We start from the raw sequence: 22,249 nt of genomic DNA on the forward strand, positions 1-22,249 counted from the left end.
TCAAGGATCGGTAGGATAGTCAGTTTCATGAGGGAATGTTTGGCAGCATGAGTGAAGGAGGCTTTGTTGCTAAATAGGAAGCCAATTCTTGATTTAATTTTGGATTGGAGATGCTTAATGTGAGTCTGTAAGGAGAGTTTACAGTCTAACCAGACACTTAGGTATTTGTAGTTGTCTACATATTCTAAGTCAGAACCGTCCAGAGTAGTGATGCTGGACGGGCGGGCAGGTGCGGGCAGCGATGGGTTGAAGAGCATGCATTTAGTTTTACTTGCATTTAGGAGCAGTTGGAGGCCACGGAATGAGTGTTGTATGGCATTGAAGCTCGTCTGGAGGTTAGTTAACCCAGTGTCCAAAGAAGGGCCAGAGGTATACAGAATGGTGTCGTCTGCGTAGATGTGGATCAGAGAATCACAAGCAGCAAGAGCGACGTCATTGATGTATACAGAGAAAAGAGTCGGCCCGAGAATTTAATCCTGTGGCACCCCCATAGAGACTGCCAGAGGTCTGGACAACAGGCCCTCCGATTTGACACACTGAACTCTATCTGAGAAGTAGTTGGTGAACCAGGCGAGGCAGTCATTTGAGAAACCAAAGCTATTGATTCTGCCGATAAGAATGCGGTGATTGACAGAGTCGAAAGCCTTGGCCAGGTCGATGAAGACGGCTGCACAGTATTGTATTTTATCGATGGCGGTTGTGATATCGTTTAGGACCTTGAGCGTGGCTGAAGTGCAGCCATGACCAGCTCGTAAACCAGATTGCATAGTGTAGAAGGTACGGTGTTTGTAAATTTAGCTTTTGAAGACGTTAGAAAGGCAGGGTAGGATAGGTATAGTTCTGTAACAGTTTGGGTCTAGATTGTCTCCCCCTTTGAAGTGGGGGTTGACTGTGGCAGCTTTCCAATCTTTGGGGATCTCGAAAGAGAGGTTGAACCGGGTAATAGGAGCTGCAAAAATTGCGGCGGATAATTTTTAGAAAGGGTGTCAGATTGTCTAGCCCAGCTGATTTGTAGAAGTCCAGATTTTGCAGCTCTTTCATTACATCAGCTATCTGGATTTGGGTGAAGGAGAAATGGGGGAAGCTTGGGTGAGTTGCTGTGGAGGGTGCAGACACACAAACTCACAGGACACACACACACACACACACACACACACATACTCACAGGACACACACACATACTCACAGGACACACACACTCACTCACAGGACACGCATTCACAGGACACACTCACAGGACCCACTCACAGGACACACACACACATACACACACTCTCACAGGACACACAGACACACACACACACACACTCTCACAGGACACACAGACACACACACACACTCACAGGACACGCACACGGACACACACTCACAGGACACACACACACACACATCAGACAGGTATTACTACTCCTTCAGATAGGGTTGAAACCACAGGAGGTTGGTGGCACATTAATTGGGGAGGACGTACTCGTGGTAATGGCTGGAGCGGAATAAGTGGAATGGTATCAAATAAATCAAACACATGGTTTGTCAGCGCGGGGATTTGATCCAGCAACCTTTTGGTTACTGGCCCAACGCGCCTACATTCAGAGGGGTTTGGGTTAAATGAGGAAGACATATTTCAGTTGAATGCATTCAGTTGTACAACTGACTAGGTAACCCCCCTTTCCCTTTCATGTGTTTGATGCCATTCCATTGACTCGGTTCCAGCCACTATTATAAGACATCCTCCCCTCAACAGCCTCCGCTGGTTGAAATACAGCATTTTGAAACAACCATTTGAACATATTTTTTATCTTTATCGAGCATTTTAAAGCATTTTCCTGTCTATAATGGGTGATTTTTATAAGAAATATCCTAAATGTTTCCTCTCGCACAAACTTGTCTGACCTATCGGCAACAGGCGGCATGACTCTAATGGACCAATGGCTGTGTGACAAAGTGCCGTAAAGGCTGCCATAGGCTCTCATTGACCACAGTACACTCAACAGGAAACCACAGTACACTCAACAGGAAACCAACAGTGAGTTAGGGTACTGAATTATACTGTGTTTTGTGCTACTTCCTGAAAGACATTTGACTCAGTCTGATATCCTATGGGAGTTGAGACTAGTTCTGACTTTCTAAGAAGTATTTAGTTCAAATTACAATTCCACACTTAAGAGCATTTTTTAAAGGACAAATTCACCCTAAAATGAGAGATTGTCAATTGCTTTTATAACCTGTGCAACGATCTAAAATTGCTATTAGTTCAGACCTCTAAAAATAGCCTAACTTTTATGTAGATGAGTTAGATGACAACGTCACCAAAAATGAAGCGCGCGCTTCTATGGGGCAGAAGTCTGTGTGGTGTTGTCGTTCTGGATGACCAGTTAGCAACCATGACAAGAAACTGCCATGAGGGGGTGGGGGTCGTAAAAGTGACTCGTTTCATCTTGTTCTTGATATCAGGTCTTGTCACACACAGGACACACCTCAAAAGGTGTTTTCACTTATGTCATATCTATGCTAATATGGCTCAAATATATTTGTTTTCAATAAACATTGGAGATGAAATAGTTGACAACAGTGTACGCCAACCATGTCTGTTTAGCCGCATAGTGGCACACGCGTTGGTTTTGTTGCTAAACAACCAAACCATCTTTGTTATGTTTTTATTTCCTGCTTCAGGTTTCTATAGAAATGTGTTAGTTGTTGGCCCCTCCCACTCTTCTTTGGTGATGGTGTAGTGTGATCCTTCTCCCTGTGGGTGGTGTTGAACAAGGCTGCCACCCAAGAGGGCAGAGGAGAGTGTGGGTGTTGTTGAACAAGGCTGCCACCCAAGAGGGCAGAGTAGAGTGTGGGTGGTGTTGAACAAGGCTGCCACCCACGAGGGTGATGTGTGTAGATAGTGTTAGTGGTGTTGTGTCCGTATTTATTTATTTTATTTTACCTTTATTTAACTTAGCAAGTCAGTTAAGAACAAATTCTTATTTTCAATGACGGCCTAGGAACAGTGGGTTAACTGCCTGTTCAGGGGCAGAACGACAGATTTGTACCTTGTCAGCTTGGGGATATGAACTTGCAACCTTTCGGTTACTAGTCCAACGCTCTAACCACTAGGCTACCTGCCTCCCCAACGCTCTAACCACTAGGCTACCTGCCTCCCCAACGCTCTAACCACTAGGCTACCTGCCTCCCCAACGCTCTAACCACTAGGCTACCTGCCTCCCCAACGCTCTAACCACTAGGCTACCTGCCTCCCCAATGCTCTAACCACTAGGCTACCTGCCTCCCCAACGCTCTAACCACTAGGCTACCTGCCTCCCCAACGCTCTAACCACTAGTCTACCTGCCTCCCCAAAGCTCTAACCACTAGTCTACCTGCCTCCCCAAAGCTCTAACCACTAGGCTACCTGCCTCCCCAACGCTCTAACCACTAGGCTACCTGCCTCCCCAACGCTCTAACCACTAGGCTACCTGCCTCCCCAACGCTCTAACCACCAGGCTACCTGCCTCCCCAACGCTCTAACCACTAGGCTACCTGCCTCCCCAACGCTCTAACCACTAGTCTACCTGCCTCCCCAAAGCTCTAGCCACTAGGCTACCTGCCTCCCCAACGCTCTAACCACTAGGCTACCTGCCTCCCCAACGCTCTAACCACTAGGCTACCTTCCTCCCCAACGCTCTAACCACTAGGCTACCTGCCTCCCCAACGCTCTAACCACTAGGCTACCTGCCTCCCCAACGCTCTAACCACTAGGCTACCTGCCTCCCCAACGCTCTAACCACTAGGCTACCTGCCTCCCCAACGCTCTAACCACTAGGCTACCTGCCTCCCCAACGCTCTAACCACTAGGCTACCTGCCTCCCCAACGCTCTAACCACTAGGCTACCTGCCTCCCCAACGCTCTAACCACTAGGCTACCTGCCTCCCCAATGCTCTAACCACTAGGCTACCTGCCTCCCCAACGCTCTAACCACTAGGCTACCTGCCTCCCCAATGCTCTAACCACTAGGCTACCTGCCTCCCCAACGCTCTAACCACTAGGCTACCTGCCTCCCCAACGCTCTAACCACTAGGCTACCTGCCTCCCCAACGCTCTAACCACTAGGCTACCTGCCTCCCCAACGCTCTAACCACTAGGCTACCTGCCTCCCCAACGCTCTAACCACTAGGCTACCTGCCTCCCTGGGTGATAATGGTGTTGGTGTGATGACGTGTGTCCCCTCTCTCTGTATGCAGGGCAGCGGTTCAGGGGCCAGTGGTGAGCCAGCACATGGGCCAGGAGGAGTCGGAGCTGTCCAATGACAGGGGATTGGACAGCAGCCAGACATACACCTCACACCCCCACCACCAGGGGGAGCTCTCATACCTGTCTGCAGGTCAGAACCATAGACATGACCATATTTGGGTAGAAAGCGTTCCAGGTCACATAGGCCATTAGGATATATTCTATAAGGCTTAGCCTACTTGGCATTTACAAGAAATAATCATAAAAGTCACCTAATTGATTCCCCCTTGTTTTCATGAGAACAAGTAGCTATCATGTAGCTATCATTACATTTAGTATCAGAACGAAGTACACCGCTGATCGCCATAACATGTTTCTGTAGATCGCCTATCAGGGTCCTGTTAAGTTACTCTCGGCATCCACAACCAGTTGGTATGATACTGGAGAGATCCTGACCCCAGTAAATAAATAGCAGCTAAAGTAGGACTGTTGGAGACTAAATGTTAGTTGCACACAGTTGTGAGATTTGATCTGTAAGGCCATATTAACCATAGTTGTGTTGTATAAAAGGTTCTCACCTGTGTGTGTGTGTGTGTGTGTGTTTGTCCTAGGAGAGACCAATAGTTTGAAGGGGTCCAGATTCAGCACCAGGCCCAGGGGAGAGGGCTCTGCGCCCCCCAGTAGTCCGTCCCCCCGGGTACTAGAGCTAGCCAGAGCTAGCGTCAGTTCCTGCCCTGAGATGGGCGGACACGGGGTGAGCGAGAAACACACCCTCTGTTTCGTCATACATTTCACATAGAACATTTATTTGACTGATTTCGGTGTTTCGTCACAGATTTCGTCACAGATTTTTTCCATGCTGTAGTTGCAGACACAATTTAGACGTGAACATTTTAATAAGACTGTTCTGTTCTCCCCTTTTAGGAGGATAAAGAACCAAAAAAGATGTCTACAAAAGGTAGGTCTTTGTTTTAGTGGACTTTTCCCGACCTTCCTTATTTAGATTATGTATTTACTTTCCCGCATTATGCCACTGAGATTGTTTTTGTATGAACATAGCCTCTCTGTTCTCTCTGTTCTCTCTGTCTGTCTCTGTCTCTCTGTTCTCTCTCTCTCCCTCTCTCTGTATCTCTCTGTCTCTCTGTCTCTCTCTCTCTCTCTCTGTTCTCTCTGTTCTCTCTGTCTCTGTCTCTGTTCTCTCTCTCTCTCTCTCTCTCTCTGTTCTCTCTCTCTCTCTCTCTCTCTCTCTCTCTCTCTCTCTCTGTTCTCTCTCTCTCTCTGTTCTCTCTCTCTCTCTCTCTCTCTCTCTCTCTCTCTCTCTCTCTCTCTCTCTCTCTGTTCTCTCTCTCTCTCTCTCTGTTCTCTCTCTCTCTCTCTCTCTGTTCTCTCTCTCTCTCTGTTCTCTCTCTCTCTCTGTTCTCTCTCTCTCTGTTCTCTCTCTCTATCTGTTCTCTCTCTCTCTCTCTCTCTCTCTCTCTCTCTCTCTCTCTGTTTTCTCTCTCTCTCTGTTCTCTCTCTCTCTCTCTGTTCTCTCTCTGTGTTCTCTCTCTCTCTTTGTTCTCTCTATCTCTGTTCTCTCTCGCTCTCTCTGTTCTCTGTTCTCTCTCTCTCTCGCTGTTCTCTCTCTCTCTCTCTCTCTGTTCTCTCTCTTCTCATTCTCTCTCTCTCTTCTCATTCTCTCTCTGTTCTCTCTCTGTTCTCTCTCTCTCTCTGTTCTCTCTCTCTCTCTCTGTTCTCTTTGTTCTCTCTCTCTGTTCTCTCTGTTCTCTCTCTCTGTTCTCTCTCTCTCTCTGTTCTCTCTCTCTCTCTGTTCTCTCTCTCTCTGTTCTCTCTCTCTCCCTCTCTCTGTATCTCTCTGTCTCTCTGTTCTCTCTCTCTCTCTCTCTCTGTTCTCTCTCTCTCTCTCTCTGTTCTCTCTCTCTCTCTCTCTCTCTGTTCTCTCTCTCTCTCTGTTCTCTCTCTCTCTCTGTTCTCTCTCTCTCTCTGTTCTCTCTCTCTCTGTTCTCTCTCTCTATCTGTTCTCTCTCTCTCTCTCTCTCTCTCTCTCTGTTTTCTCTCTCTCTCTGTTCTCTCTCTCTCTCTGTTCTCTCTCTGTGTTCTCTCTCTCTCTTTGTTCTCTCTATCTCTGTTCTCTCTCGCTCTCTCTGTTCTCTGTTCTCTCTCTCTCTCGCTGTTCTCTCTCTCTCTCTCTCTCTCTCTCTGTTCTCTCTCTTCTCATTCTCTCTCTCTCTTCTCATTCTCTCTCTGTTCTCTCTCTGTTCTCTCTCTCTCTCTGTTCTCTCTGTTCTCTCTCTCTGTTCTCTTTGTTCTCTCTCTCTGTTCTCTCTGTTCTCTCTCTCTGTTCTCTCTCTCTCTCTGTTCTCTCTCTCTCTCTGTTCTCTCTCTCTCTCTGTTTTCTCTCTCTCTCTCTCTGTTTTCTCTCTCTCTCTCTCTGTTTTCTCTCTCTCTCTGTTCTCTCTCTCTCTCTCTCTCTCTCTCTGTTCTCTCTCTCTCTCTCTCTCTGTTCTCTCTCTCTCTCTCTCTGTTCTCTCTCGTTCTCTCTGTTCTCTCTCTCTCTGTTTTCTCTCTCTCTCTCTGTTCTCTCTCTCTCTGTTCTCTCTGTTCTCCCTCTGTTCTCATTCTCTCTCTGTTCTCTCTCTCTCTCTCTCTCTCTCTCTGTTCTCTCTCTCTATTCTCTCTCTGTTCTCTCTCTCTCCCCCCCCAGGCAAGAGTACAGCAACGAGCAGGCGCCGTGTGTCATGTCGTGAGCTGGTTCAGCCCGACTGTGACGGCTGGCTGTGGAAGAAGAGGAAGGAGAGCAGCGTGTTCATGACCCAGAAATGGCAGCGCTTCTGGTTCGTCCTCAAGGGCCCCACTCTCTACTGGTATACCAGCCAGCAGGTGAACGCATTCATTATTACCTCATCGTTGCTAATAGAAATGGTCAAATCAAGCGCTTTCTGGATAGATGGGAGGCTGTACGTGTCGGAGAGGGTTGGCACATGCATAAGAGGAACTAGGATAGTTGGAGAACCTCCAACCCCCCCCAACCCCTATCAAATCAAATCAAATGTATTTATATAGCCCTTCGTACATCAGCTGATATCTCAAAGTGCTGTACAGAAACCCAGCCTAAAACCATAAACAGCAAGCAATGCAGGTGTAGAAGCACGGTGGCCAGGAAAAACTCCCTAGAAAGACCAAAACCTAGGAAGAAACCTAGAGAGGAACCAGGCTATGTGGGGTGGCCAGTCCTCTTCTGGCTGTGCCGGGTGGAGATTATAACAGAACATGGCCAAGATGTTCAAATGTTCCTAAATGACCAGCATGGTCGAATAATAATGAGGCAACAACATAGGACAGGAAAAGGGATGATAAATATATGGACTCTGTGCCATGAAAAGCTGAGCGCTCAGTTGGGAATCATAAAGTTCTCTGTTGATACAATAACGTGTAACTTCATTTAAACGTAATCAGATGGTTTTCGTCTACAACGCCACAAATGTGCATCAGAGGATTGATAACGAGCAAACTACCAAGCCAGCGAGGCAAGATAAAATATCCCAAATAGAGCTAGATGAACCCAGAAGAATAATATACTTGTTGATCGTAGCTATAGCCATCCGTCTGGTGTTTTCGTGGTCATGACTCACTCACTGTTTAAGTTTGTCACGGTCCAGACTCAGGGCGGCAGGTAGCCTAGTGGTTAGAGCATTGGCCTAGTAACCGAAAGGTTGCAAGATCAAATCCCTGAGCTGACAAGGTAAATTAACCCACTGTTCGTAGGCTGTCATTGAAAATAAGAATTTGTTCTTAACTGACTTGCCAAGTTAAATAAAGTAAAAGTAAAATACATTTTAAAAACTTGAGCTACAGAGCTTTTTGATGTCGGGATGCGCACACAACGCTCAACCACGATGGCTCTATACACAGACCTAGTTTATCATAGGTTTACTTCTAGAACATGGTAACAGTGACAGAACAATGTTTGTTTGGGACGGTGCAACATTACAGACCATTCAGATAGAAATGCATTGTGTAAAACAGAACATTGTCCATCATGATGAATGGGGAATCACGGCGACTTGACTGAGGATCTGCTCACGTCAATGTACAGTTAAATTGCAATTATGTCATATGCTATTATATCATATTAGCATATCATTATGCATGTAATGTTATAGAGGCCCAATAATATTGTGACTCACAGTGATAGTGTTATTTGCGTGTAGATGTACAGAGTTCCGTTTTACCAGCCTAAACAGGTTTCCACTGTGCAGTGTGATTTTTCTCATTCTCTCTGTCTTTTAGACCCTGTTTATTGTGATAAGTAGCCTGAGTAAACCAGAGAGAACACTGTGCTTGTAGGGTTCGGTCTGGTTTAACCAGGCTATCATGGCAGCAGCGCACCAGTGTCCTCCCTGAGATTGGAAGGTTGGGGGTTCGATCCCCGACAGACTTTAAAAATGCTTGGCTCTCAGCATGAATTGGGGTTAAGGCACTGCGATAGACTTGCGTCCAGGGGGTGTACTTGTACATCAGGCTGCCTCACGCTACAGAAACAGGAAATAGGGTCCTACCCTGTGGGCTGTTTTGGCTCGGACAAGGCTACTTACTTACTATCATGGCAGCAGTATTTGTGGTTGATTAACCTATTTATTTGTTTGTCGTTGCCAGGAGGAGAAAGCAGAGGGCCTGGTTCATATCTCCAGCTACAAAATAGAGAGCGCAGGAGAACACAAGAGGAAGTAGTGAGTACCTTTGCCACATGAAGTGTCTAGAGGAAGTATGGAGTACCTTTGCCACGTATCTAGTGTGATGAGATACAGTTGAAGTCAGAAGTTCACATACACATAGGTTGGAGTCATTAAAACTAGTTTTTTAACCACTCCACAAATTTGTTGTTAACAAACTATAGTTTTGGCAAGTCGGTTAGGACATCTACTTTGTGCATGACACAAGTCATTTTTCCAACAATTGTTTACAGACATATTATTTCACTTATAATTGACTGTATCACAATTCCAGTGGGTCAGACGTTTGCATACACTAAGTTGACTGTGCCATTAAACAGCTTGGGAAATTCCAGAAAATGATGTCATGGCTTTAGAAGCTTCTGATAGGCTAATTGACATAATTTGAGTCAATTGGAGGTGTACCTGTGGATGTATTTCAAGGCCTACCTTCAAACTCAGTGCCTCTTTGCTTGCCATCATGGGAAAATCAAAAGAAATCAGTCAAGACCTAAGGGAAAAAAATTGGAGACCTCCACAATCTGGTTCATCCTTGGTAGCAATTTCCAAACGCTTGAAGGTACCACGTTCATCTGTACAAACAATAGTACGCAAGTATAAACACCATGGGCCCACGCAGACGTCATACTGCTCAGGAAGGAGACGATTCTGTCTCCTAGAGATGAACGTACTTTGGTGCGAAAAGTGCAAATCAATCCCGGAACAACAGCAAAGGACCTTGTGAAGATGCTGGAGGAAATAGGTACAAAATTATCTTTATCCAAAGTAAAACGAGTCCTATATCGACATAACCTGAAAGGCCGCTCAGCAAGGAAGAAGCCACTGCTCCTAAACCTCCATTAAGACAATGCCAGACAATGGTTTGCAACTGCACATACGGGGACTAATATCATACTTTTTTGGAGAAATGTCCTCATGTCTGATGAAACAGAAATAGAACTGTTTGGCTATAATGACCATCGTTATGTTTGGAGGAAAAAGGGGGAGGCTTGCAAGCCGAAGAACACCATCCCAACATCCCAACCGTGAAGCACAGGGGTGGCAGATTCATGTTGTGGGGGTGCTTTGCTGCAGGAGGGACTGGTGCACTTCACAAAATAGATGGCATCATGAGGTAGGAAAATTATGTGGATATATTGAAGCAACATCTCAAGACATCAGTCAGGAAGTTGAAGCTTGGTCGCAAATGGGTCTTCCAAATGGACAATGACCCCAAGCATACTTCCAAAGATGTGGTAAAATGGCTTAAGGACAACATAGTCAAGGTATTGGAGTGGCCATCACAAAGCCCTGACCTCAATCCCATAGAACATTTGTGGGCAGAACTGAAGAAAAAAAAGTGTGTGTGAGCAAGGAGGCCTTACAAACCTGACTCTGTTACACCAGCCCTGTCAGGAGGAATGGGCCAGAATTCACCCAACTTATTGTGGGAAGTATTGTAGTCACATCTGGGTTCAAATAGCAATTTAATATCCCAGAACGCTCAATGCTGGAGCTAACTTAATCCTAACTGCCTATCTCTCTCTTCCCCGCTCTCTCTCTCTCTCCCTCCGGTCTGTCTGTGTCTGTCTTTTTCTCTCTCCCCAGTGTCTTCCAAATGTGCCACCAGCGCTTCCAGACTTTCTTCTTTGCCGCCGAGAATGTCAATGACATGACCAAGTAGGTGTGACGAATTATGAACACATCTGGTTGAAACCGGTTCATTGAATAGAACCGAAAACCGACCCCAATTTTTTTTTCAAGTAACAGAATCAGATCCGGGACTGAAAGTGCTCTATACTGTACCAGAACAGAACCATTATTTTAAAAGCATGGGAACCGGTTAAAAACGTTATTTTACATTCTGGGTATTTTTTTCTAGTCCCACAAAAAACACAAATCAAATCAAATGTTATTGGTCACATACACATGGTTAACAGATGTTAATGCGAGTGTAGTGAAATGTTTGTGCTTCTAGTTCCAACAGTGCAGTAATACCTAACAAGTAATCTAACAGTTTCACAACAACTACCTAATACACACAAATGTAAAAGGATGGAAGAATAATGTGTACATAGAAATATATGGATGAGCGATGGCCGAGCGGCATAGGCAAGATGTAATAGATGGTATAAAATACAGTATATACATATGAGATGAGTAATGGAAGATAAAACAGTTTAAGTGACTAGTGATCCATTTATTCAATTGGCTAATGATTTGAGTGTGTATGTAGGCAGCAGCTTCTCTGTTTTAGTGATGGCTGTTTAACAGTCTGATGGCCTTGAGATAGAAGCTGTTTTTCAGTCTCTCGGTCCCAGCTTTGATGCACCTATACTGACCTCGTCTCCTGGATGGTAGTGGGGTGAACAGGCAGTGACTCGGGTGGTTGTTGTCCTTGATGATCTTTTTGGCCTTCCTGTGACATCGGGTGCTGTAGGTGTCCTGAAGGGCAGGTAGTTTGCCCCCGGTGATGCGTTGTGCAGACCGCACCACCCTCTGGAGAGCCTTGCGGTTGAGGGTGGTGAAGTTGCCGTACCAGGCAGTGATACAGCCCGACAGGATGCTCTCAATTGTGCATCTGTAAAGGTTTGTGAGGGTTTTAGGTGACAAGCCAAATTTCAGGAGCCTCCTGAGGTTGAAGATGCGCTGTTGCGCCTTCTTCACCACACTGTCTGTGTGGGTAGACCATTTCAGTTTGTCCTTGATGTGTACCCTAAGGAACTTAACTTTCCACCTTCTCCACTACTGTCCCGTCGATGTGGATAGGGGGGTGTTGTTTGCTGTTTCCTGAAGTCCACAATAATTTCCTTTGTTTTGTTGACGTTGAGTGAGAGATTGTTTTCCTGACACCACACTCCGAGTACCTTCACCTCCTTCCTGTAGGCCGTCTCGTCATTGTTGGTAATCAAGCCCACTACTGTTGTGTCATCTGCAAACTTGATGATTGAGTTGGAGGCGTGCATGGCCGCGCAGTCATAGGTGAACAGGGAGTACAGAAGAGGGCTGAGCACGCACCCAGTGTTGAGGATCAGCAAAGTGGAGATGTTGTTTCCTACCTTCACCACCTAGGGGCGGCACGTCAGAAAGTCCAGGACCCAATAGCACAGGGCAGGGTTGAGACCCAGGGACTCGAGCTTAATGATGAGCTTGGAGGATACTATGGTGTTGAATGCTGAGCTGTAGTCAATGAACAGCATTCCTTACATAGGTATTCCTCTTTTCCAGATGGGATAGGGCAGTGTGCAGTGTGATGGCGATTGCATCGCCTGTGGACCTGTTGGGGCGGTATTCAAACTGAAGTGGGTCTAGGGTAGAGGTCGACTGACTATGATTTTTCAATGCCGATACCGATTTATTGGAAGACCCCAAAAAAAGCCGTTACCGATTAATCTGCCGATTTAAAAAATATATATATATATATATATATTTTAAAAAAAAATGTTTTTATAAATAAAATCTATATAGTGTCAAATAAATAATGAAATGTTCAATTTGATTTACATAATGGAAAAACACAGTGTTGGAGAAGGAAGTAAAAGTGCAATATGTGCCATGTAAAAAAGCTAACGTTTCATTTCCTTGCTCAGAACATGAGAACATATGGAAGCTGGAGGTTCAATATTCCCAGTTAAGAAGTTTTAGGTTGTAGTTATTATAGGAATTATGACGCGTTGACTATTTCTCTCTATTCCATTTGTATCTCATATTCATTTGACTATTGGATGTTCTTATAGGCACTTTAGTATTGCCAGCCTAATCGTGGGAGTTGATAGGCTTGAAGTCATAAACAGAGCTGTGCTTCAAGCATTGCTAAGAGCTGCTGGCATACGCAGTAAAGTGCTGTTTGAATGAATGCTTACGAGCCTGCTGCTGCCTACCACATCTCAGCCAGTCGGCTCTATCAAATATCAAATCAGACTTAATTATAATATAATAAACACAGAAATACGAGCCTTTGTTCATTAATATGGTCAAATCCGTAAACTATAATTTCAAAAACAAAACGTCTATTCTTTCAGTGAAATATGGAACCGTTCCATATTTTATCAAATGGGTGGCATCCCCAAGTCTAAATACTGCTGTTACATTGCACAACCTTCAATGTTATGTCATAATTATGTACAATTCTGGCAAATTAGTTCACAGTTCGCAAAGAGCCAGGCGGCCCAAACTGTGGCAAATAGCGTAACGCTGCTTGCACTAAACGCAAGAGAAGTGACACAATTTCCATAGTTAATATTGCCTGCTAACATTAATTTATTTTAACTAAATATGCAGGTTTAAAAAATGTATACTTCTGTGCATTGATTTTAAGAAAGGCATTGATGTTTATGTTTAGATACATTTGTGGAAAGATTGTGCTTTTTCCAGCAATGCACTTTTGTTAAATCATCACCCGTTTGGCGAAGTTGAAGTAGGCTGTGATTCGATGATGAATTAACAGGCACCGCATTGTGTGTTTATATACAACGCAGGACAAGCTAGTTAACCTAGTAATATCATCAACCATGTGTAGTTAACTAGTGATTGTGAAGATTGATTGTTTTTTATAAGATAAGTTTATTGCTAGCTAGCAACTTACCGTGGCTCCTTGCAGCCACAAGGTCCTTTTGATGCTGTACTCGCGTAACAGGTGGTCAGCCTGCCACGCAGTTTCCTCGTGGATTGCAATGTAATCGGCCATAGAAGGACAGGGGGGCCCGCAGTCTTTGGTAGCGGGCCGCGTCGGTGGCCCTGTATTATCCTCAAAGCTGGCAAAGAAGATGTTTTAGTGTGTCTGGAAGCAAGACGTCGGTGTCTGTGACGTGGCTCATTTTCTTTTGTAGTTCGTAATTGCCTGTAGACCCTGCCACATACATCTCGTGTCTGAGCCGTTGAATTGCGACTCCACCTTGTCCCTATACCAAAATTTCACCTGTTTGATTGCCTTGCGGAGGGAATAACTACACTATTTACATTCCGCCATATTCCTAGTCATCTTTCCATGGTTGAATGCGGTGGTTCGCGCTTTCTGCGAATGCCACCATCTATCCACTGTTTCTGGTTAGGGTAGGTTTTAATAGTCACAGTGGGTACAACATCTCCAATGCACTTCCTTATAAACTCATTCACCGAGTCAGTGTAGAAATTGATGTTATTCTCTGAGGCTTACCGGAACATTTTCCAGTCCGCGTGATCAAAACAATCTTACAGCGTGGATTCCGATTGGTCAGACCAGCGTTGAATGGTTCTAGTCAAGGGTACATCCTGTTTGAGTTTCTGCCTGTAGGATGGTAGCAGCAAAATGGAGTCGTGGTCGGGTGGGGGAGGGCCTTGTATGCATCTCTAAAGTTAGAGTAGCAGTGGTCCAGTGTATTGCCCGCTTGCGTGCTACAGTCAATGTGCTGATACAATTTAGGTAGCCCTGTTCTCAAATTAGCTTTGTTAATTAATCCCCGGCTACAATAAATGCAGCATCTGGATACATGTTTTCCAGTTTACATAGAGTCCAGTGAAGTTCCTTGAGGGGGGGGTCTATAAGTGAAGAGAATTATCTTGGCAGATAATGTGGTCAGCATTTGATTGTAAGGAATTCTAGGTCAGGTGATCAAAAGGACTTGAGTTCCTGTATGTTGTTATTACACCATGAGTCGTTAATCATGAAGCATACACCCCCGCCCTTCTTCTTCCCAGAGAGATGTTTATTTCTGTCGGTGCGACGCATGAAGAATCCCAGTGGCTGTACAGACTCCGACAACATATCCTGAGAGAGCCTTGTTTCCGTGTACAGAGAATGTTACAATCTCTGATGTCTCTCTGGAAGGCATCCCTTTCCCTAATTTAGTCCACCTTGTTGTCCAGAGACTGGACATTGGCGAGTAATATACTCGGAAGCGGTGGGTGATGTGTACGCCTCCGAAGTCTGACCAGGAGCCCGCTCCGTCTACCCTTCTGCGGCGACGTTGTTTTGGGTCGGCCTCTGGGATTAGATCCAATGTCCTGGGTGGTGGCCCGAACAAAGGATCCGCTTCAGGAAAGTCGTATTTCTGGTCGTAATGTTGGTGAGTTGGAGTCGCTCTTATATGCAGTAGTTATTCCCGGCTGTATGTAATAACACTTAAGATTTTCTGGCCTAACAATGTAAGAAATAATACATAAAAAAACAAAATACTGTATAGTTTCCTAAGGACTCGAAGCGAGGGGACCATCTCTGTCGGTGCCATCTTGCAACAAAGCACCTATGCAAAGCCCTCCCTCTGTCACTCAGAAACTTCTTCCAGTGTCTGCCTGCCAGCTGAAAAATGTTACGTTGGGGACCGCAGCTGTACCGCAGCCAGGCAAATTGGTGCTGTGACGTCATTGTGGCAACAGCAAAACGCTATCTATCGACTTCTATTGACAATTCAAAGAGCCAATAGCAGATTCCCACCCGCAAAATTTCAGTTGTCTCTCGCACCCTACACTTGTCTTTCCATCACACATGTAAACAACTCCGTGAACTATAGTTTGCCCATTCCATTGCACTACCCATACTGCATGAATGGTGAAGGAATTTAATGTCAAGCTAAATGTAAAAAAAAAAGAAAATGATTTCAGAGGTTTAAAAAAGGAACAGAAAGGAACGATATAAACCAGTACTTTTTTGGGGGGTTCGAACCGGTTCAGAATTTTATTTAGCTGGTCTTAACAGTGGGGTGAAATGAAAAAATAAATTGTTCTGTTCAGATTGGAAAATAACTTTGGGTTCCAACTCCTGGTTCCAATATACACTGCTAATATACACACATACACATACGCTGTTCTCTTCCCTACAGGTCTCCTGCATATTTCAATGATTCATTTAAGAAAGCCTGGCAGGAAATACACAACTGAGGATTCCCCATAGAAACGATGACGGAGACGTCCCAGTGGTTTGAATATATTGGAACATTTTGATAGGATAATGTCTGTGGTTGTTTGACACCACACACACACACCACACACACACACCACATACCACACACACCATACACCATACACCATACACGCACCACAGCTGTGTGATGTAGACAACACTCGACTGAATCTCTCCATTGCGGTCTCTGTCTGGCTCTGAAACATAATACAGATGTTGTCTCTGTCTGGCTCTGAAACGTTATACAGATGTTGTCTCTGTCTGTGTGCTACGATCTGGTGGCTACACCCTCTTTCTCCCTCTCTCTTTCTCATTCTCTTTCTCCCTCTTTCTCTTTTTCCCTCTTTCTCTCTCTCCCACAAATACAAATGCACACATTTTAAGGCAGTGGCATTATCTCTACCACACAGGCCACTGATAGTTTCTTGACAGTTCACTGACAATTTGTAAGCGGGCCACTGATAGTTTCAGGTGAGGTAAAGCGAGGTAGGCTACTTCAAGAGTACTGACTACTGAGCGTATATGATAGTCTATGCTCCCACCTTGTGTTGGTTTGTCAGTACTACAGAAACAGGCAGAGAATTACATAGTACAAGGGTTGTTCCAGTTGAAAGTAAAGATTTTATGTTCTAAGTGCAGATCTAGGATAAGACCCCCCCGCCGTCCATGTAATCTGATTGATTATTATGAAGGCAAAACTGATCGTAGATCAGAACTCCTACTAGCTTTATGAAGCTTTTCCAAGATGGCGTAGCAGCCAGGCGTGTGTTTTGACTTGTCCCGTGTAAATATCGTTGTCCTTATTTTTTTCCAGTATATATTTTAATCTCACTTTGCATCAACGGACTGAATATACTCTCCTGCAACCCGCCTCAACCAATTACAGATCTGCTATTTTTATACTTTAGAACCGGAACCCCCATCAGCAGCTAGCCAGCTAACTAGCTATTAGCTAGTAGTCAGTTAGCCACTGCTAGGGGTCTTCACCGTTAAGTCGGACACCAGCCAGCCTCAGCTCAGTCAAGACCTGCCAGTCTGGACAGCGCGATATCAACCCAGAGCATATCGGACTGCTTTTTCCCTACCACATCTCCGGATTCCTACCTAGAGGAGATCTGCTTGGAGGAATGGGCCAAAATACCAGCAACAGTGTGTGAAAACCTTGTGAAGACTTACAGAAAACGTTTGACCTCTGTCATTGCCAACAAAGGGTATATAACAAAGTATTGAGATAACAAAAGTTTATTGACCAAAAACTTATTTTCCACCATAATTTGCAAATAAATTCATAAAAAATCCTACAATGTGATTTTCTGGATTTTTTTTCTTCTCATTTTGTCTGTCATATTTGAAGTGTACCTATGACGACATTACAGGCCTCTCTCATATTTTTAAGTCGGAGAACTTGCACAATTGGTGGCTGACTAAATACTTTTTTGCCCCACTGTATATCCATCCTGCCCTGCCATTCTAAAATCTTCAGAAGCCAAGTTAACAAACAGATCACCGACCATTTCGAATCCCACCGTACCTTCTACCTTCATGGGTGCACCTCAGCCACGCTCAAGGTCCTAAACGATATCATAATCGCCATCAATAAAGAGACAATACTGTGCAGCCGTCTTCATCGACCTGGCCAAGTCTTTCGACTCTGTCAATCACTGCATTCTTATCGGCAGAATCAATAGCCTTGGTTTCTCAAATGACTGACTCGCCTGGTTCACCAACTACTTCTCAGACAGAGTTCAGTGTGTCAAATCGGAGGGCCTGTTGTCCGGACCTCTGGCAGTCTCTATGAGGGTGCTACAGGGTTCAATTCTCGGGCTGACTCTTTTCTCTGAAAACATCAATGATGTCGTTCTTGCTGCTGGTGATTCTCTGATCCACCTCTACGCACACAAAACGATTCTGTATACATCTAGCCCTTCTTAGGACACTGTGTTAACAAACCTCCAAACGAGCCACAATGCCATACAACAGTCATTCCGTGGCCTCCAACTGCTTTTAAATGCTAGTAAAACTAAATGCATGCCCTTAACCGATTGCAGCCCGCACCCTTCCGCCCCACTAGCATCACTACTCTGGACTGTTCTGACTTAGAATATGTGGACAACTACAAATACCTAGGTGTCTGGTTAGACTGTAAACTCTCCTTCCAGACTCACATTAAGCATCTCCAATCCAAAATTAAATCTGGAATCCGCTTCCTATTTCTCAACAAAGCCTCCTTCACTCATGCTGCCCGGCATTCCCTCGTGAAACTGACTATCCTACCGATCCTTGACTTCGGCGATGTAAATGACAAAATAGCCTCCGACACTCTACTCAGCAAACTGGATGTAGTCTATCACCGTGCCATCCGTTTTAACTCCAAAGCCCCATATACTACCCACCACTGCAACTTGTATGCTGTCGTTGGCTGGCCCTCGCTACATATTCCTCACCAAACCCACTGGCTCCAGGTCATCTATAAGTCTTCGCTAGGTAAATATCTCAGCTCACTGGTCACCATAGCAGCACCCACCCGTAGCATGCGCTCCAGCAGGTATATCTCACTGGTCACCCCCAAAGCCAATTCCTCTTTTGGCTGCCTTTCCTTTCAGTTCTCTGCTGCCAATGACTGGATTGAAGCTGAAGTCTTAGATCTCCCTCTCTAACTTTAAGCATCATCTGTCAGAGCAGCTTACCAATCACTGTACCTGTACACAGTCAATCTGTAAAAAGCACACCCAACTACCTCATCCCCATATTGTTATTTATCTTCTTGCTCTTTTCACCCCAGTATCTCTACTTGCACATCATCATCTGCACATCTGTCACTCCAGTGTTAACGCTAAATTGTAATTATTTCGCCTCTATGGCCTATTTATTGTCTTACCTCCCTAAACTTCTACATCTGCACACACTTTACATAGATTTTTCGATTATGTTATTGACTGTACGTTTGTTTATGTGTAACTCTGTGTTGTTGTTTTTGTCGCACTGCTTTGCTTTATCTTGGCCAGGTCGCAGTTGTAAATGAGAACTTGTTCTCAACTGGCCGACCTGGTTAAATAAAGTATAGGCCCTTGCAGTGAACATTGTCTCTTCCTCTGCAGGTGGATCAACTGTCTGATCACAGCCATACAGAAACACAAGAAGTTCCACAAAGGAGCACCGGACAACGAAGAGGGTAGGAGAAACTTTTCATGAGATTTGATGGGATAATTATGTATTTCATCACCGTTTTTCTTATTATTGTGTTCCTTGATTGTAGCCAAATCAAAAATACATTACAAGCTCATTTCCCAGCCTACACCTCCTGGACTAACACGTTTCAATGGAGAGTCTCATCTGTGTCTGGGTAACCTTCCAAATGTGTTTCAAACTAGAACAACAGGTCTGGACAAGCGGAAGTTCTAATGATAAGGTTGATTGTTTGTGTCTTGGTGGACAGAGTGCTACAGTGAGACGGAGTCAGAAGATGAGGGGTCTTCTCCTTCACCACGCAGAAACAAGATCTACACGGTGATGAGAGAGACACACACTTTCACACTCTCTCTTTCTCACTCTCTCTCTCTCTCTCTCTCTCTCTCTTGGTGTGGATAACAAGTGTCTCAGTCCTTTCATATTGTGATGACTGTGTTATAATATACTATATTATTGTATCTTATTTATTACCCCACTTGCCAGGCCATCATTGTACCGGTTAATGACAATCTTACTGACTCATACCTATAGGGGCCCTTTACTTTGTCCTGGTAGAAAAACTATGCTGTTGAATAAATGTCCAAGGCAGATTGCTCTCGTCTGTCACACCTGTTCCCCCTTCTCTCTCTCTCTTCTCTCTACCTCTCTCTCTCTACCTCTCTCTCTCTCTCTCTCTCTTTCTACCTCTCTCTCTCTTCTCTCTACCTCTCTCTCTCTTCTCTCTACCTCTCTCTCTCTTCTCTCTACCTCTCTCTCTCTCTTCTCTTTACCTCTCTCTCTGTCTCCCTCTCTTCTCTCTACCTCTTCTCTCTACCTCTCCCTCTACCTCTCTCTCTCTACCTCTCTCTCTCCCTCTGTCTCTCCCTCTGTCTCTCTCTCTGTCTCTCTCTCTGTCTCTCTCTCTGTCTCTCTCTGTCTCTCTCTCTGTCTCTCTCTCTGTCTCTCTCTCTGTCTCTCTCTCTGTCTCTCTCTCTGTCTCTCTCTCTGTCTCTCTCTGTCTCTCTCTCTGTCTCCCTCTCTTCTCTCTACCTCTCCCTCTGTCTCTCCCTCTGTCTCCCTCTCTCTCTACCGCTCCGTCTGTCTCTCTCTGTCTGTCTCTCTCTCTGTCTGTCTCTCTCTCCCTCTGTCTCTCTCTCTACCTCTCTCTACCTCTCTCTCTGTCTCTCTCTCCACCTCTCTCTCTGTCTCCCTCTCTTCTCTCTACCTCTCCCTCTCTCTACCTCTCTCTCTCTCTCTGTCTGTCTCTCTCTCCCTCTGTCTCTCCCTGTCTCTCTCTCTCTCCCTCTGTCTCTCTCTGTCTCTCTCTCTGTCTCTCTCTCTACCTCTCTCTCTGTCTCCCTCTCTTCTCTCTACCTCTCCCTCTCTCTACCTCTCTCTACCTCTCTCTACCTCTCTCTACCTCTCTCTACCTCTCTCTACCTCTCCCTCTGTCTCCCTCTGTCTCCCTCTGTCTCCCTCTGTCTCCCTCTGTCTCCCTCTCTCTCTCTCTCTCTCTCTACCTCTCTCTCTCTCTACCTCTATCTCTCTCTCTACCTCTACCTCTCTATCTCTCTCTCTACCTCTACCTCTCTATCTCTCTCTCTACCTCTCTCTACCTCTCTATCTCTCTCTCTACCTCTCTCTACCTCTCTCTCTCTCTCACTCTCTCTCTCTCTGTCTCTCACTCCCTCTCTCTCTGTCCCTCTCTCTGTCTCTCTCTGTCTCTCTCTACCTCTCTCTACCTCTCTCTACCTCTCTCTCTCTCTCTCTCTCTCTCTGTGTGTGTGTGTTCACTCATAAAAAAGCAAAGTTCCATACGAATCTAATATGTTGTTTAGTGAGGTTCCATACTAATCTAATATGTTGTTTAGTGAGGTTCCATACTAATCTAATATGTTGTGTTTGTTGGACACCAGAAAACTCTGTCCAACACACTGCCTCGGGCCAGGAAAGAGAAAGAGAAAGAGAAGGAGAAGGAGAAGGAGAAAGAGAAGAAAGAGAACAAGGTTCAGGTTCCCGCTCCACCCACAGGGCTCAGCAGAAGCCCAGGTACAGTAGAGCACTTCTCTGTTTCACCACAAGGTGACAGAAGAGTCATATAAGGGTAGTCAATTAGCTGATCATCTATTTAATTTCTCCCAGATTGCTCCAATGTCCAGGGGGCGTCACCTGTCTCTTCCTTCCATGTTGTCAGCCGTCTTTCTCCAACGTTTCAAATATGCCATTAGCAATAATAAAATGTCTAACTTTTAATGGTGTGGAAATCTTGAAAACATACAATGCATTCAAACATACAATTACAGCCACATCTTTCTCTCCCTCTCTCTCCCTCTCTCTCTCTCTCTCTCTCTCCTCCCACCAGGAGCTCCAGAGGATGAGATGGACGTGCTGTTCCACGGACTGAAGGAGGGCGGCGTGTCCCTGATCGGCAGCAAGCAGCCACAGACCCAAGACCACTTCCGAAAGTCCTTCATCCGGCGCAACAAGAACCCGGTCATCAATGAGAAGGCCCACACACTCCGTGCGCTCCAGAGCACACTCAAGGTTAGGGTCAAGCCTCAGAGCTAAAAGCCTCTCCAACTATGCAGTGTCCCTCCTTTTGCTTAAGTGCACTACTTATGTGATCTCATATTGTATTCGTTGCCTTGAGGGCACCAAGGCATAGCGCTCCTGTACATTTTGTTAGTATTTGTAATAATTAATTGTTTTTATAGCATTTTTCCCTACTAACTTTTTGTTTTATGAATGAACTATTGATTTAGCTTATTATAGTTTGAATCCAGCACGTTTTCAAGACTGAAGTTGACGGTTGGTTTTTGGCTAGCTAGCTAATGTTAGCTGGCTAGCATGCAATGTTTTGATTCGCTTATGCCAACTGTCCAGAGGTTGAGGATGGAGAAGAAGCCCCGAGGCAGTGGTGTACAGAGATGACAGATGACCATGACCGTATGGAGGACTAACATGCTGACTAGACCAGGCACGCTCGTGCCATCGCGAGCATGTTGATTTTGTCCAGCCACACAAGACACGATCAGGACGCTCAGGTTGAAATATCAAAACGAACTCTGAACCACCTATATTAATTTGGGGACAGGTCGAAACACATGAAACATTCATGGCCATTTAGCTAGCTAGCGTACTGTTGCTAACTAATTTGTCCTGGGATATAAACATTGGGTTGGTATTTTACCTGAAATGCACAAGGTCCTCTACTCTGATAATTAATCCACAGATAAAAGGTTAGTTAGTTTCTAGTAATATCTCCTCCTTCAGTCTTC

General features: G+C 45.1%; 1 protein-coding gene and 1 long non-coding RNA gene across 13 annotated transcripts in view; one reads left to right on the top strand and one right to left on the bottom strand.

The window, feature by feature from the left end:
* The window catches only part of LOC149975293 (uncharacterized), a 235,937-nt gene that overhangs the window by 211,985 nt on the left and 1,703 nt on the right, over positions 1–22,249 (bottom strand). The gene's annotated exons all lie outside the window — the stretch shown is intronic.
* LOC110498392 (connector enhancer of kinase suppressor of ras 1) overlaps positions 1–22,249 on the top strand; it is an 84,173-nt gene that overhangs the window by 54,906 nt on the left and 7,018 nt on the right. For 9 of the 12 annotated variants that reach the window (XM_090211530.1, XM_090211532.1, XM_090211537.1 and 6 more), the window contains 10 exons: positions 4,226–4,365; positions 4,826–4,968; positions 5,139–5,172; positions 6,919–7,094; positions 8,871–8,944; positions 10,535–10,606; positions 18,902–18,975; positions 19,240–19,310; positions 20,888–21,020; positions 21,334–21,515. In XM_090211530.1, the coding sequence (XP_090067656.1) occupies positions 4,226–4,365; positions 4,826–4,968; positions 5,139–5,172; positions 6,919–7,094; positions 8,871–8,944; positions 10,535–10,606; positions 18,902–18,975; positions 19,240–19,310; positions 20,888–21,020; positions 21,334–21,515 (1,099 nt within the window). Of the gene's footprint in view, positions 1–4,225; positions 4,366–4,825; positions 4,969–5,138; positions 5,173–6,918; positions 7,095–8,870; positions 8,945–10,534; positions 10,607–15,723; positions 15,914–16,711; positions 17,105–18,901; positions 18,976–19,239; positions 19,311–20,887; positions 21,021–21,333; positions 21,516–22,249 lie in introns of those variants that run through there. The other 3 variants (XM_090211534.1, XM_090211535.1, XM_090211533.1) reach the window with 3 other exon arrangements.

The sequence above is a fragment of the Oncorhynchus mykiss genome, chromosome 19 (assembly GCF_057628025.1).
Source record: "Oncorhynchus mykiss isolate SJ-2025 chromosome 19, ASM5762802v1, whole genome shotgun sequence".
In the NCBI taxonomy this organism is placed as follows: Eukaryota; Metazoa; Chordata; class Actinopteri; order Salmoniformes; family Salmonidae; genus Oncorhynchus; species Oncorhynchus mykiss.